This window comes from Cryptotermes secundus, unplaced genomic scaffold (genome assembly GCF_002891405.2).
Source record: "Cryptotermes secundus unplaced genomic scaffold, Csec_1.0 scaffold6, whole genome shotgun sequence".
NCBI lineage: Eukaryota > Metazoa > Arthropoda > Insecta > Blattodea > Kalotermitidae > Cryptotermes > Cryptotermes secundus.
Window position 1 is genome coordinate 1,599,065 of NW_019725001.1, and position 15,551 is coordinate 1,614,615.

Genomic DNA, 15,551 nt, shown 5'->3' on the forward strand with positions numbered 1-15,551 from the left:
GAAAAGTAACGATTTAATTACAAATTTAGAAGCATTCTGCAGGCGTTATTGGACCCGGTTATATTTCCTCCTTCAATTAAGGAGAGTTTTAATTACCGGCCGGTAATGGGTGGCGTGATATTGTGATCCAGAGTCTCATTTAACTCCCGCCTGTACCACCCTCACTGCACCGTCTACACCAGTGTTTCCAAACCGCGAGTCGCGAATCATCAGCGGGCCATGGAAAGCAGTTCGCTCGGTTATGGCTTATGCTTTAAAGCAAAGTAAAATAGGTTACTTTAAATAAACAGCATTTTTTAAAACCAGCAATTGCATTCCGATGGAGAAACAACATTTATATAGGCACAAATTTAAACTCTACGTAAAGGGCTATGCTACAAGCCGGAAGGTCGCGGGTTCAAGTCCCGATGAGGTCATTGGAGTTTTTCAATTGACCTAATTCTTCCAGCCGCACTATGGCCCTGGGGTCCACTCAGCCTCTAACAGAAATGAGTACCAGAAATTAATTAAGGGAGTAAAGCGCGGCCGGCGCGTAAGGCTCACAACCTCACCGCCACCTTTGAGCCGATTGTCTAGATAATGTTGGACCCTTAACGTCTCGCAACCCTATTGGCCTTCACGGCCTGGTACAGGGATAGCTTTACTTTACTTACATAAATCTGTATTCAAGCATCCTATTTTGATATTATATCGTACTCGGCAGTTGCAGCATACTTTCGGCAAAAATAACAATAAAAAGTAATGTCTCCTATTCACCAACTTACATTTTGACCCAGTTTACGATATACCAAATACATTCTGTCCAAAATATTTTTTTAGAGCATGTCATAACTTCAACAGTCAACCTCACGGGAAACACGAACGTCGCGTGTGTGTACCAGCTCTCTGGCACGGCGGCATGCTGAGAGCAGAATCTAGCAAACTTTCTAATGATGGCGTTACAACCTACGCCACCATCTAACGATACTGCACCTTCAAATGCGTTTGGACTATGAACCGGAATCAAGGTAGATGATGCCAAGTGTCAGTGTGTTACTGCTAACAAAGATTTTGTAAATGAAAGCTAAAAACAATCAAGATTAAAAAGGCATTTACGAGATTTAAAGTTTTCGGCCTATTTCTTTATCATTTTACAGCAAAGCCCTGTTTTTATCATGTCTACAGGTAGCTGCAAAGAGAAAGCGGCCTGTATAATTGCTGGGATTATCACTGTTGCAGTGTCTACGGATGTTACTTACACAGTTTTGAGAAGCAAATTTAAAACTGTACCTCTCAGTAATAACTCGGATTCCCAGAGAAGGCGTAGGTTTACAGAACACTTACAAACCAAGCTCTTTACTTGATAATAGCATGATAATCTTCGGGGAAATGCAAGGCATTATACGTAGGTCGTACCGAAAGTCATGAGCAACCTTTTTTTGCATGCAACCTGGAAACAGCAGACGAAAGAGAGTATGGTGGTAGGTAGAACCAGCTGTTGTGTTAACCTTGAGTGTCTTGTGACGTCAACAACTTACATCACGTGACCAGTATCACTCCTAACAAAATGGCCGACAACCATATGTCGTTTCGCCAGCGTGCTTTCATCGAATTTCTTGTGAAAGAGGAAATCCCTGCTGCAGAAATTCAGCAGACTTCAGCGTGCTTATGGAAGTGTGTGCATGGGTGCGAGCAGTGTTCGAAGATGGGTGAAACATTTTAAAGATGGGAACACCAGCATCGAAGATGAGCATCGGAGCGGTCGTCCTCGAACAGCCTCAACTGAACGCAACAAGGAAAGTGTGGATGAGATTATTCAAGATGACAGGCGTGTGACTGTGGACACAGTAGCCCGAAAACTTGGAATAGGGCACAGTGCAGTACAGGAAATGATTGAAAGCTTGGGCTATAGGAAAGTTTGTGATCGTTGGGTCCCGCGGTTATTGACCGAAGACCACAAAGGTCAGCGAAAAGCCATCACCTCAGAACTACTGCAGAGATATCGACACGAAGGCGATGATTTTTTGCTCTGTATTGTGACAGGTGACGAAAACTGGTTTCACCATTTCGAGCCTGAAACGAAACGGCAGAGTATGGAATGGCACCATTTGCATTCTCCATCAAAAAAGAAGGCAAAGACAGTGCCATCAGCTGCGAAGCTGTTTTTATATTATGGAAGTGCTGAAACAAGCAGTAAAAATGTCAATTTAATTATATGAAGCTCATTGAATAACAGGCATTTTTAAACAGTCTGTTAAGAGACTGGGACTAATAAGGTTTTCAATTATAAACTAAACTGGCATAAGAATTTCTTTCTTGATCCCATCAACACAACCTTCAGCAATTTCTAAACAGTCTGTGTTAAGCGACTGGGACTAATCACACATTTACTTTACCATAGACCACTGAAGTTGGTTGTCACAATGCAAAGTACTCACCAAAACGCAAGAACTCAAAAATAAGACACGCATTTTCCTGAGAGGAAAACAGTAAGCCTTGAACACTTACCACGGCAAGGACACTACTACAATTCTGCGGGAAAAGTAAACTATAACGAGGTAGGAAGAGGTGGAAGGGGCAATTCAACTAGCCTCGGAACGGAATTTGGGCCCAATACTGTAATTTAGCTGATGCATTCCATGATGACAATAAGGTTGGCATATTCAGCTGACTTTTCTCAATCCTTAAATGAACTTAATTTGAAACTACAAGAAAAAAAAAACAATAATCTAGTTCAGCATGCGCCTCTTGTCCGAGGACTCCAAGAAAACATTATACTTCTGACAAACACGATTTAACATAATGGCTGTGTTGATACTCCTGCCGTTCACAACATCCTACGTGGGTGAACTAAGATTTTTGACGTTATTTGGAATAAAAGTAAAGGAAATAAGGAACTTCACAGTAAACATGATGTGCATGTAGCCCTGTCAATGTTTTCCGAACCGAGGAGAAAGCATGAAAACGAGATGGGCACACCTGTCACATTCATAAAGACGCAAATTTAAATATCATTACGTTTGCACTCATAGTATTAATTTATTCAAACCATGTATTACTTTCTTAATATTTCCCAGTGATTTATAATTGTAATATTTATGTTCTGGTCGCTGCCAAAATGAGTTTCTTACGGTGGGTCGACATGTAATAAGTTTGGAAAACAACAGGCTAAAGACTCAAAGCAACAAAAATTTAATTTTAATGTCTCCTAGTTCGTAAAACTGTCATCGAAGTGACAAAATCAATACTGCAGTGGTGAACTGCCAAAGTAATCAGCGAGGAACCTCATAATCTGCACTCTTCGCCAAATAGTATTACGACGTTCAAATCAAGGAAGATGAGATACATGGAAGATAAATGGGTACAACATTTTGGTCAGTAAACCTGAAGGGAAGATACAACTTCGAGAACTTAAGCGTAAATGGGAAATAATACTCAAACGGATCTTGAAGAATTCTGGTGGACGTGCGTACTGAATTCACTTGACGAGTAGCGGGCTCCTGTGAACACGGTAATGAACCCTCGGGACTCCATAAAAGGCGAACAATTTCTAGAGTAACTCTAGAGTAGCCGATTGTCTAGATAATGTGGGATCCTCAACGTCTCACAACCCTATGGGCCTCCACGGCCTGGTACAGGGATAGCTTTACTTTTTTATGTCCGATACAACACGAAACATAAAACAAAGCGTGAACAGGTACTGAACCTGCACAAACATGACTGGACTAGCTAATGATCCCAGCATTCTGCCATAGATGACTCTCAGTTCCTATGAAGACGACAAGAGAACAAGTCACCGATCGTGCGCACCACATGAAAGAACTTGAACCAGCTCAATGTAATCTACAGCAACAACGTAACTTTATTTGAGGTTCAACTGTGTACATTTTTATCCAAATATCTTTTCGTACTAAACGAAGGTTAGGTCAATGGAAAGGCTGGATTTAAAACTTCTGAAAGTTGAAACGGGCTTGTAGCAAGAAATCCTTGTTGGAAGAAAGGTAAAAATTACCTCTATATGATGAAATGAAGGCATGCAAGGGGCGTAAGGGTTGCTTTCAGCATTTTACATTTTGATGTTAAATAGAGGTGAGTGGTCAGCCGTGTCTATCTGGCCGTTTGATTTCAAGAAAAACAGCTTCTCCCCCCTTCCAAAATATATTAATATGGGGCTAGATGGGTCCCACGGCTCTTTTAAATGTGGTGGAATAATAACAGGCAGATTTATTTATCAAATTGACCAAACTCCGCGGTGTCGCTCCCCAGAACACCGCAGTAAGAACTTCAAATCTCGTTAACTGTAATGGTTTTTAAAACACTGCGCTATTTGTGACTATGCGAATGGGCTATTATGTGCCTTTTCCATGAAGTACATTAGACGGACGCTTAATAACGAGACCGTAATCGTGAGTAAGTTTCACTGCACAGCCCTCTTGGGATTTACATTAAAGGCTGAGTTGAGAAACTTAATTTTGAAATAAGATCAGAATTTGAAAATTTTTCAAAAAGTGTTTACTGGTGCGGCACGTAAAACATTCTCCGATCGGACATTTCTTTGCTGAAATAACAGACAAACATATTGAGTACTAGAATCTGAAGACNTTCAGACGTTAACGCGTTATATTGGCAGGCAAAGGGACGCTAACGTCGAATTCTTTCAATTTTTTATTGTGAATGAGCCATGAAGGCTAGCTGACATCTGAGCAGTATTTCAAAATGGGCACATTCGGGCACAAACGGCCTCGCAGGAGTCAAGCAGTAATTCATCTCCGCTGAAGTTTGTGCATTGACTAAAATACTGTGATATAACGCAACCGAGTACTGTCAAATTTCGATAGGGCGGGATTAGGCAGGGGAGTGAGACCGTGGCGAGGATTACTAATGACACGGTGATGTGAAGAAAACCGGTTGGCGGTTCTGGTTCCCTTACTTAATTCTGCCACCCCACAGTTCCCTCGCGGGAATTGTATTAACACTTACTGATGCCACTATGGTAACTACATCAGCAGTCTTCATTAGCAAGAAGGGATTTTTACCCTCCCTTGTTACATCGCAAGTTGAATACAATAACTCACAGCAACCAGGAACTTAAATGATATAAACTGAAGTCTTGGAAACTCATCTTCTTAAATAAGTTTCGACAAGAGCCCGAGATATCACAGTATGTCCGGGTCAAATGATCCTTCCCTGCAGAAGCACTCAATATAATAGGAAAGTAGGCCCGAGAAACGGCTCAGGCGGTGGACACTGGTTTCTCACCACAGATTCCCGAATTCAGTTATAAGCAACTTTTCACACATTTTCTCTGCTATCATTCCACCCATGCTCCGCACTCAGTCGTCACTGGGACACTGAAGTGTCTGCCAGCCCTCACATTATCACATAGAGAGTAAATAAGTTAAGTTTTTAAGTAAGTATATAAATAGGCAATTTTGGGACACTGGGGGAGGAGGGGGACGGTGACTGGGCTGTAACTGGGTGCTGGGTCTAAGGCATTCCTTTTCATGGAACCCACTTCTAACTGTAATTGCTATTTAGTTTAATGCTTATTGTTTATGTATACTTCATATCTATCAACTGTAATCTCTTGCTGTAATTAGATCATGTACCTAATAATATTAAACACTGCCAAAGTATATGGGACTTTTATAAAATAGAATAAATAAAAACAGACATTGTGTTCAGCGGGACATGGATGTGTGAAATATAATCATGCAAGGGAGACCATAAAGTCTTCCACTTATCCCAGGGCCCCAGAACATGTAGGCCTATAATCAGCCTGTGCTACTGGATCTAACTAATCATCCACATAATTTCCAGCGCAAATGACGGTATCTTACTCGGAGGAGAAATGTGAATTGTAACTTGAATGCTATGGAAATTACTAAGACCTTAGAGAGAGAAAATGTATAAAGGAGGCAATCAGTATGAGTTGGACTTAGCTCATAAGGGGAACATGATAGTTGGGAGGCCTTTGGTAAGCAGTCACTTGGAAGACCAGGATAAGATTGGAAGACAACATTAAGAAGGGTCTTAAAGAAACAGCGCAAAATAACAAAAACAGACTGATTTATCTTTCTGAGAATAGGATCTGGTGGCAGGCTTTTGTGAACACAGTAATGAACTCAAGTTTCCTAAGAGTTAATTAACTTCTTAACTAGCTGAGCAACTATTAGCTTCTCAAGGCCTCCATTCCTTGGCATTAGTCTGTTATGACCATAAATGATAAATCAGGAGATACAGGAATGTCTTAAACAACTCAGATGGGATTACCATGAGTCACATGTAAACTGACATAAGCAAGGCCTTGTGCTTGACCCTTTGAAGCACGATGTTCACTTAAGTGACATTTAAAAATTCAGTTTCTACTTCACAGAAAACTCACTGTATCTCCATTACAAATAGAAACTGGTTAATGCTCTTTATTCTGAGATTCATACAGAACCCATAAATACATTCTATGAGAAAAATGAAGAATTTCTGAATGCTAGAGCAGGTGGAAATACAGTAACCACTGCCCTTTAAGGTGTTAAACTGAACCACCCAGTCCAACCAATTTCTACAGAAACTATCTTCTTATACGAACATACTAGTATACATGGAACCCATCCCAACAGTTATAAGTATCTGTTCCACCCTGTATAACATCCAGTGTCAAATTAAATAAGAACAATATTACACAAAATCAATAACTCTAAGATCAAACATTACACATATTATTTTAGCAATTAAAATTCTGTTCCAGTTGAGGAGCTGTTAAGAGTACTCTCTACTTCTTGTGCTTTTCCACCCCACAGTGTTGCTTTCAGTTGGGAATCCCTTGAGAAAGAAACCAATTTTCGAAATTTCTTCTAGGGAAGTTTATTTTGTTAATGGCAGCAAGAATCAATTACATTTTGCATTGCTACATAAATGAGGCAAGATTGAATTCCTCCACAATTTGCTTTTCTCATTTACCTTGGTGTAGCAAATGTACTAAACTTATTTTTTCCCATTTTCCATTGCAAACATGAAAATACAATTATCCACCAATCATCAAGCTGCAAGGTAAACAAGAGGCTCCAGAAGCAAGAAACTACTCTTTTCTGTTATTCAGAGACCAGTGCTGCTACATTTGCAATGAAAACATCCTCCAAACTAGTTAAAGCGTAAAATGTTCATTAAAATCAGTTTTCACATTAACTGGTAGAATACACATTTTAATTTCCTTGATCTCCCCATAACCTGCACTCTCTTGCATCAGGGCATGGGAAACACCATTAAGACAAGATGATGTTATTCGCCTGAATCATCTGCAGCTTTTTGAGACCATGGTGCACTGATTGTTTAAGAATGACATTCTTTGTTAAAAAGACGGAAAATTCAAACAGAAATATACATCATCATAATGATAAAGCTATCCCTGTAACAGGCCATGGAGGCCCATAGGGTTGTGAAACGTCGAGGCTCCCACATTTTCTAGACAGTCGGCTCACAGATGGTGGTAAGGTTGAGGTAAGGTTCTCAGCCTTATGTGCTGGCCACCCTTTACCCCAAGGAAGATTTCTGGTACTAATTTCTGTTAGAGGCTGAGTCGACCCAGGGCCATAGTGCGGCTGGAAGGATCACGTCAACTGAAAGATACTACAACCTCATCAGGAATTGAACCCACGACTTTCAAGCTTGTAGCATAGTGGTTCAACCAACTACACTACCACATGCCCCACATCATCATAATGACCCTACTTAAATATTTTGGAGGATAACACCTCATTCATACATGTTGTAATACAAAAAGAAGAGGTTATTTGGGACGTTACATGCAGTTTGATAGACAAATATGTATAAATTTTAATCCAACATTTATTTTCATCCATTGCCAAATTCTATTTTAATAGTTCCAGCCAACATAAATTGTGCACTGACATAATAACCTATGTTTCATGAGCTCTGATGTTCTCATGGTGGTGAACATGAAAATGTATAGTCTACTGGGACATGACAGCATGTTGTTTGGTATCTTAAAGAATTTATGTTGTCACAACCCAGCAGAGTGTATTCTTAATGTTCACCACTGTGAAAAAGTCGAATCTCATCATCTCCATGGTTTGGTCTTATTAGATTATCACACCTAGCATTCTTTAACTTGAATAATTAAAATGGACCTGAATAAGATAGCTGAGTGGATGGAACTCTTGCTTTCTATTTGGAATGTCCCAGTGTCAATTTCGGTCCAACGAACAATCATGCCGCTAGTTTTTATGGTTCTGCAAATGTCATGACACTACGTTACTTCCACATTGCTTCCAGTTCATAAGTCACTAATCCTACCATCCAAAACTATATAACATTAGTAACTGAAAGCATCATTGCACTGTAAAGATGACAACCTCAGAACAAAACTGCAGAGAAATTATTATCTATTTTTCCAATGCATTGGAACCCTGAAATGACATGATCGTTTTTGTAGGAGCAGAGTTTACTTACGAATCTAACAGTCACTCACCTGCTAGTATTCAAGAACTTCCTTGCCTATTATGGAATCAAAAGATTCATCACACAAACCTGCCAATGAACCTGAACTCAAGCCAGATAAGTTCATTCAGATTCTACTTGTTTAAGATCAATCTTAATAGTGTCACATGACTGACTGTGACTGTAGATGTGGTTTGGATTGGTGATCGTATTTATTGAACTCTTTTACACACAACTCGTGACTAGTTCTCAGTCAGTCTTCATTGCTCTGCTTGTTGACATCTTCCAACAGTGGACGTTCCTCTGCGTCCAGGCTCACATCCTTGCAAGCTGGTGGCCATCTCACACCAACCTCCTACTCTTCTAACTGCCGCCTCAGGACTCTCTCATAATAGCAGCTGGTCTTTGATATACATAGCCTTGGCATGGACCAAACAGATAACCTGCTTCCAAGTTATTATATTGTTGCATGTGTGCCTGTTGCAGCAATCACATGACGACTACTAAGCCACTGCCTAGGAATGGGTGTGTCTGCAGAGCCGTTCCCTAGCAACGGCTGTCTCTGTCTCTGCTGGTTTCATAATTCTGGCTTTCAGCAGACATGTCACATTGCTCTCTTCTCAAGGCTGCTTGTTCTGCGTAGCCTATCAGGGTCACCACTCTTTCTGTTTACATGGAGAGAATATCCTGGAGTGCCTGGTACTCCTATGGCACTGACATGCAAGCCGCCAGTGGTTTCTTCTTCCATTTGGGGAATCAGAATCCATCTGAGCAATTGTTCTACTCAGATGATGCAGGAGTCGCTTCCAGCTGTCCAGCCCAGTACCCTCCTCTCCTTCACCCCCCCCCCCCCCCCNTTCACTGTTGGTCCATCCCTTTCTACCACATGATTTCCGCTTCCTTCCATGTCCGGAAAGGAAGACCTTCTTCAGTACACGTGGGGATAGGTCAGCGAAGTGGGTTGCAAAATCCATTTCAATCTGCCTCTCCAAAATGTGTTTCAATTCTCCCTCTGGCCGTTGATGGCAAGGGGCCTATTTATTGCAACGATAATGTAAGCTTTTCATTGGGGATGCTGCAACGAGATTTTCTGTTTGGTATTAAATTATTATTTGTTTGGGTTACTGTTAGGAGCACATAAATGGGTAACATTGTGATCTGGGTTGTCTCGAATGTTAAATGTGCTTTTGTGAGTTTGTGTCTGGGAGAAAGCAGACTGCTCCAAGTGATTCTTCACGTTACTTGGTTTTCTGTCTGGACAGACCAAGGTGGTCGAAGTTTGGTTTTGCAGCTGTTGCAGTGCATAGAGAGTATTACTGAAGAAACCCACCTGTGAGAGGTGTCAGATAGAAAATGAAACAGCCACACACGTCCTGTGTGAATGTGAGGCATTAGCTTATTTACGATTACGTCACTTGGGTCAGTACTTTATGGAACCAAGTGACTATTTTGACGTCCCCACGTCCAAAATCCTGCGCTTCATCCAAAGCGTGGGGTTGCTGAGGGAATAATTAAAAAATGGGAAGCACAATCGACCTAAGGTTGCGGTGCAAGGGCCGAGAAGGCCTAACCCTCATATATTCTATTCTATTCTATTACTGAAGAAATGGTCAGTCACTATTATTTTCTTATTGTTCTGAGCTGTGTATCATGAATCATGTTTTACTGTTATTAAATACTTGTCATTTTGAGATTCTGCCTTTTCTTGCCGAAGGCTTAACTTTTGGACACCCTAGTCCATCTGAGGAGCATTATGAACATGACAACTGAACTTAGGATGAAAGTAGCGACCATCTCAAAGTAAAGAGTAGGCAGAAGCAGGGAGAAGCTGCTAACTGGTAGCATAGCGTGGTTGGTTCGTACTTCAGCCAGCCCACATTCCATCTCCATATTATGGCAATATAATGATCCAATGTCTTCAGCTGAATTATTCACTCAATCCACTCCTTTCTAAATCAAGTATTCCACTTCTGACACCAGCTGCCAAGTGACTGAGTGTGACTAAAGAAGGAGTTTGCATAGGTAATCAGATTTATTGGACACTTTTAGACATAACTCATGACTACTCTTTACAAGAGTAGTGTTCTCAGTATTAGTCTTTGCTGCTCTGCTTAGAAACGTCTTCCAGCAGTGGATATTCCTCTGTTACTGGGCTCATGTCCTCGTAAGCTGGTGGCCATCTCACACCAACCTCCTACTCTTGTAAGTGCGGTCTCAGGGCTCTCCTGTAACGGCCGCTGGTCCTTGTTATTCATTCATTCATCAGTAATCTGTCAGACGACAGGTCCACAGTCTCTTCCAAAACAGTTCCTCCACTTAATACAATCTAAAGAATATCCTCTTCTGTCCCCAAGGTCATCCAGCATCTTCTTACGTCTTCTTCCTCATCTTCTGGTCTCTCTATCCACGCCTCTATCTTTCATTCAGTAACTTCTTTTAGGAGGCAGTTACTGCGTAAGATATGACCAATCCAATTGGTCTCGTATACATGGTATCTCTGTTTTTGGAAAGAGACTATCCAGGAAAAGTGATAATGTGGTAGTTTTTCTATTTGCTTTCCACATCGCAGTACAACAGTCATTCATATCACTCTGGTCACGCCTGTTGCTATATGAACTTGAACCATCTCGAGCATCATTTGCTCTGTGCTTTAAGTCGCTGCTGATGACGCTGCTTCCGGCATCAGTTTTTGGTGTCTCTCTTCATCTGATGCCTACCCTTTGACCTGTTCAGCAAGGGAGGCCCTGCCAGTAGCTATGCTACGGCTGGTATAGCTCTCACGGTCCTTGGCATACTCAAACATCTTCATCACGATAAGGTGGAGACACCAACCTTGTTATATAGCCACCTAGAAAACATCGCTTACAACAGTTACTTTATTGTTACATGTGTTTGTTGCGGTGATCGCATGATGGCTACTGAGCCATTGCCTAGCAACAGGCATGTCTGCAGAGTAGTTCTCCAGCGATGGCTGTCTCTGCTGGCTTCACAATTCTGGCTTTCAACAGACATGCCACAATATTATCTTCAATTTATGCCTTGCTCTTTGAACAGTCTCTTAAATTCCGGTTTCCAAATCAAAACTTTTTATGCATTTCTCACCTCTCCCATATATGCTATTTACCTCGTCTGCCTCATCATCCCTGGTTTGTTCATCCTAATGAGATACATTCTTCTAGGATATCAGTCTGGTAGATAAGTAACAATATATCAGCAGACCATGCTGCCTCCATCTTCAGGGTAGAAGTGAACCAAGTGTGAAAAAACGGTATGTAATATAGGGACGGGAGTGGTTGGTACAGGAATCTGAACAGTTCAGTGGGAAAATGTGGCCCTGAAAGAGGATAAATATACCTGTCTACTAGACTACATGTATCACATCCCACAGGACTATAATCTCAATATCCACTGCCATGAGAATAATAATATTTGGTGAGGTATATAAATTAATGACAGCCCTTATCATGGCAATAACATGAAATGATGTAAACTGTAAATGGAAACTACTTACATCGCTCAAGTCTCTAGCAAGAGGTTGCAGTTTTATATCTTTGTTATCAGCATCTGCAAAAGAGAATAATGATTACAGCAGCAATAATAAAAAATTATTTCCTTTAAGTTTCACACTGCTGGAGAAAAAGTTCTTTGCCAAGCAATATCACTCACTAGATGGTGTAACAGTTTCCTCCACAGCTTTAAGCAGAGCGGTATACAACACAGCCTGCAGGTCAGCACCAGTGAACCCTTCTGTTTCATTGGCAATTTCTCCAAGGTCAGTGTTATCTGACAGAACAAGTTTGCGACTGAGTGCTTGCAAAATTGCAAAGCGATCATCCTGCAAAAGAATACCATTGTTATCGTATGCAATCTTAGAAAACATTATTGACAATGACCATGTACTATAAATGAATGAGATGAAAGCAAAAAATGATTCATGTACATCATTCTTCAATCATTCCATCTATAACCTTTCCATCCAACCAGCTAAATTTCAAAATTTCATTTTTTTTACAGAAATTTGGCAAGGAAAAAAGTCTGGTATTGTGCAAACATTATATTTCATAATACTGTAATGTGTTTTGCTACTGAAGATGCCTTTCAGATTGTTAATTGGTTTATTTAACAACCTACAAGTCGTAACTACAAATACTTATAACACTGTTGCGGGTTTAGACAATTTAAAAACCCCACACAATAGTCTCTTCAGTAGTCTTCATGTATTTACAACGTGGGAGCTATACACGTCTCTCTGCAAATTACACACTCCCAATAAAACTGTACTACTACACACAATAAGTCTTCACTGGCTGACTTCTCAGTTATTGCGCACTATCACATAAAATCTTCCCACCACGCGTTTGGGTCTTCTTTCTGTGACTGCTGCTGTATTTCAACTGACTGCTTAGAAATTCCAGTCTCTCTTATAAACCATCAGTCGGACAGAGGAAAAACACACCTTGCTTCACTGTTGGGTAAAAGACGTGTTTACAGGCGTTGCTGGGGAACGCTGCCGAGGGTTGTTTATTGCTGCATAGCAACCAGCGTGCTTCGGCTCGGCTCACTTCGGCTCTACTTGGCACGGCAGTGAGAAACACAGCATTCCTTACTGTTGCGTAACTTGGCATCCGACTGTTTATCAAGGGTCTGTCTTCGTGGTAACTAGTTCCACCTCCCATTGCCCAGCAACGGTTAGACATGTCAAAATATGTATATGAGAATGGAAGAAAATTCCTTCCAAACCATCTTCTGCTTCTACAAATAATCTAATATCCATTTATAGAACCCACAATTTCTTTTAATCCACTCTTTCATTACCTTCTCCAATGACATAGCTACATAGCAAGCAGAAGTTCACCTTGGATGTGGTTACTTTTCTTTCCAGTTTCATATATACACTAGCTAAAACTTTAGAGGAATAATATTCAAATTAAAAATTAAATTTTACTCATGGTGTTTATTTATTTATTTGCGGGCACGCGGTAGCATAGCTGGTTGAGGTACTACACTACAGGCCATACTGTGCGCTCGAGTCCCGATGATGTGGATTTTTCAATTGACCTAATTCTTCCAGCTGTACTATGGCCTTGGGCTCAAATCAGTCTCTAACAGAAATGAGTACCAGGAATCTTCCTAGGGGTAAAGGGCAGCAGACGCATAAGGTTCACAATCTTACTGCCAATTATGAGTCCACTGTCTAGAGAAAAGGTGGGAGCCTCGACATCTCAGTCATATGGGCCTGCACAGCCTGTTACAGGAATGGCTTTATACTTTTTTTACCTCATTTATTTATTTATTTTTGGTGGGAAATAAGGAGTCAAATCACACCCAAACATTCTATTGCAATTCTTGCAAATCACACAACTGTCACGGCTACCATACAGAGTACACTTCTTAATAACTTTGGGTCTTCTCTGTTAGGGTGGTGGAAGGAAACAGGAAACTGACAGAAACGTTAAATCACATGGGATCACTTGGTGGAGTCCATAGTTGTAAATATCCATACTGTGTTAAGACAATGCATTCTATAGGAATTCCATTCTTTTGTGAAAATGATGAATTGGTCAAAACAACATCAAGGGGCATTTTTATGTTAGTGTTCATCAAGGAACTGCATTGTGAACTATGGAGGTGTGCATTTCCATACTGCTGCCATATCAGTCAAATTTTTATCAAGAAGCACTTTCGTTTCAGTGTTCATCAAGGATTACATGGTGGAGTCTGTAGACACAAACATCAGTACCAAGTTGTCACAATGCATTCAGTTTTATCTGCCTCAATCTACTGCATAAAATTATACTCTGGGAAGCAGAATTTTTATATTTTATTCACCACAACTTTCAGACATATTTTTTTTTGACAAAAATATGGCATGTACCTTATCAGGAAGAGGACATTTTATAGCTTTATCCAATCTGCCAGGCCGTAGGAGAGCTGGGTCAATGAGGTCTGGTCTACTGGTAGCTGCCACAACCCAGACTCCATGCAAAGACTCAACCCCATCCAGCTGTGTCAGTAACTGGTTAACTACACGATCCGTCACACCAGTACTATCATGGCCCCGTCTATAAGAACACAAACCAGAACATGCATATTAATCAAATGACTGATCTTATAACAAGAACACTTTATACAAAGAAATTAGGCAAGGTTTCAAAACACCTACTCTGTGAAAAATTGTAACATCAAGAGATCAACTAGTAAGATATTATTTATTTTTTCATTTCATGCATCCTGTTGTGTTACAATATACAACCTCTTTCATTGTTTACATTCCCTACAGAATGGACAATACTTTGTAAGATGAGGCACTGACTAAACAATTAACATTAATTTACTACATCTATATCACGTGCCTCCTATACAATCTTATATACAATAAGAAAAAATACAGAATATTCCAATTTGTCCATGGGAAAGCAATGAAATTACAAAACCAATGACTGATTCGATTATATAAAACATCATCATCATCAGTAATCTGTCAGACGACTGGTCCACAGTCTCTTACAAAACAATTCCTCCACGTAATGTGATCTAGAGCTTTCTCCTTCAAATGACAGTATCCTCTTCTGTCCCCAAGGTCATCCAGCATCTTCTTACGTCTTCTTTCTCGTCTTCTTGTTACTTCTATCCGCCCCTCTATCTTTCCTTCAATAACTTCTTTTAGAAGGCAGTTACTGTGTAAGATATGACCAATCCAATTAGCCTTCCGTTTTCTTATTTCGTGTAGGATATTCCTCTGCTCACTGACTCTAATTAACACTTCTTCATTACTCACATAATCGGTCCAACTGATCTTCTCCATCCTTCTCCAACACCACATTTCGAAGCTTTCCAGATGTTTCTGATCTACTGCCCTAAGTGTCCAAGTTTCAGCCCCATACGAAGCGATGCTCCAAACATAGCATTTCACTAGTTTCTTTCTCAAATTTAAGTCCAATTTGCTGGTAAAAAGATTCTTCTTCTTGCTAAATGCAGCTTTTGCCATGGCAATCCTAGATTTAATTTCACACGTACACCTTCCATCATCTGTTAACAAGCTACCCAAATATTTAAAACATTTCACATTCTCCAGTTGTTTTTGGTCTATCTTTATTGTGACTGGGGTTGGTTGTCTC

The 15,551-nt window shown here is 40.4% G+C and overlaps 1 protein-coding gene across 1 annotated transcript in view; it reads right to left on the reverse strand.

Annotated features, from left to right (window-relative positions):
- Window positions 1-15,551, reverse strand: part of LOC111863139 (peroxisome biosynthesis protein PAS1) — a 92,572-nt gene that overhangs the window by 14,235 nt on the left and 62,786 nt on the right. Inside the window, exons 15-17 of the mRNA XM_023849185.2 lie at window positions 14,309-14,495; window positions 12,100-12,268; window positions 11,945-11,997 (exon numbers count right to left, since the gene is read on the reverse strand). Coding sequence (XP_023704953.1) covers window positions 11,945-11,997; window positions 12,100-12,268; window positions 14,309-14,495 — 409 coding nt within the window. The remainder of the gene's footprint in view (window positions 1-11,944; window positions 11,998-12,099; window positions 12,269-14,308; window positions 14,496-15,551) is intronic.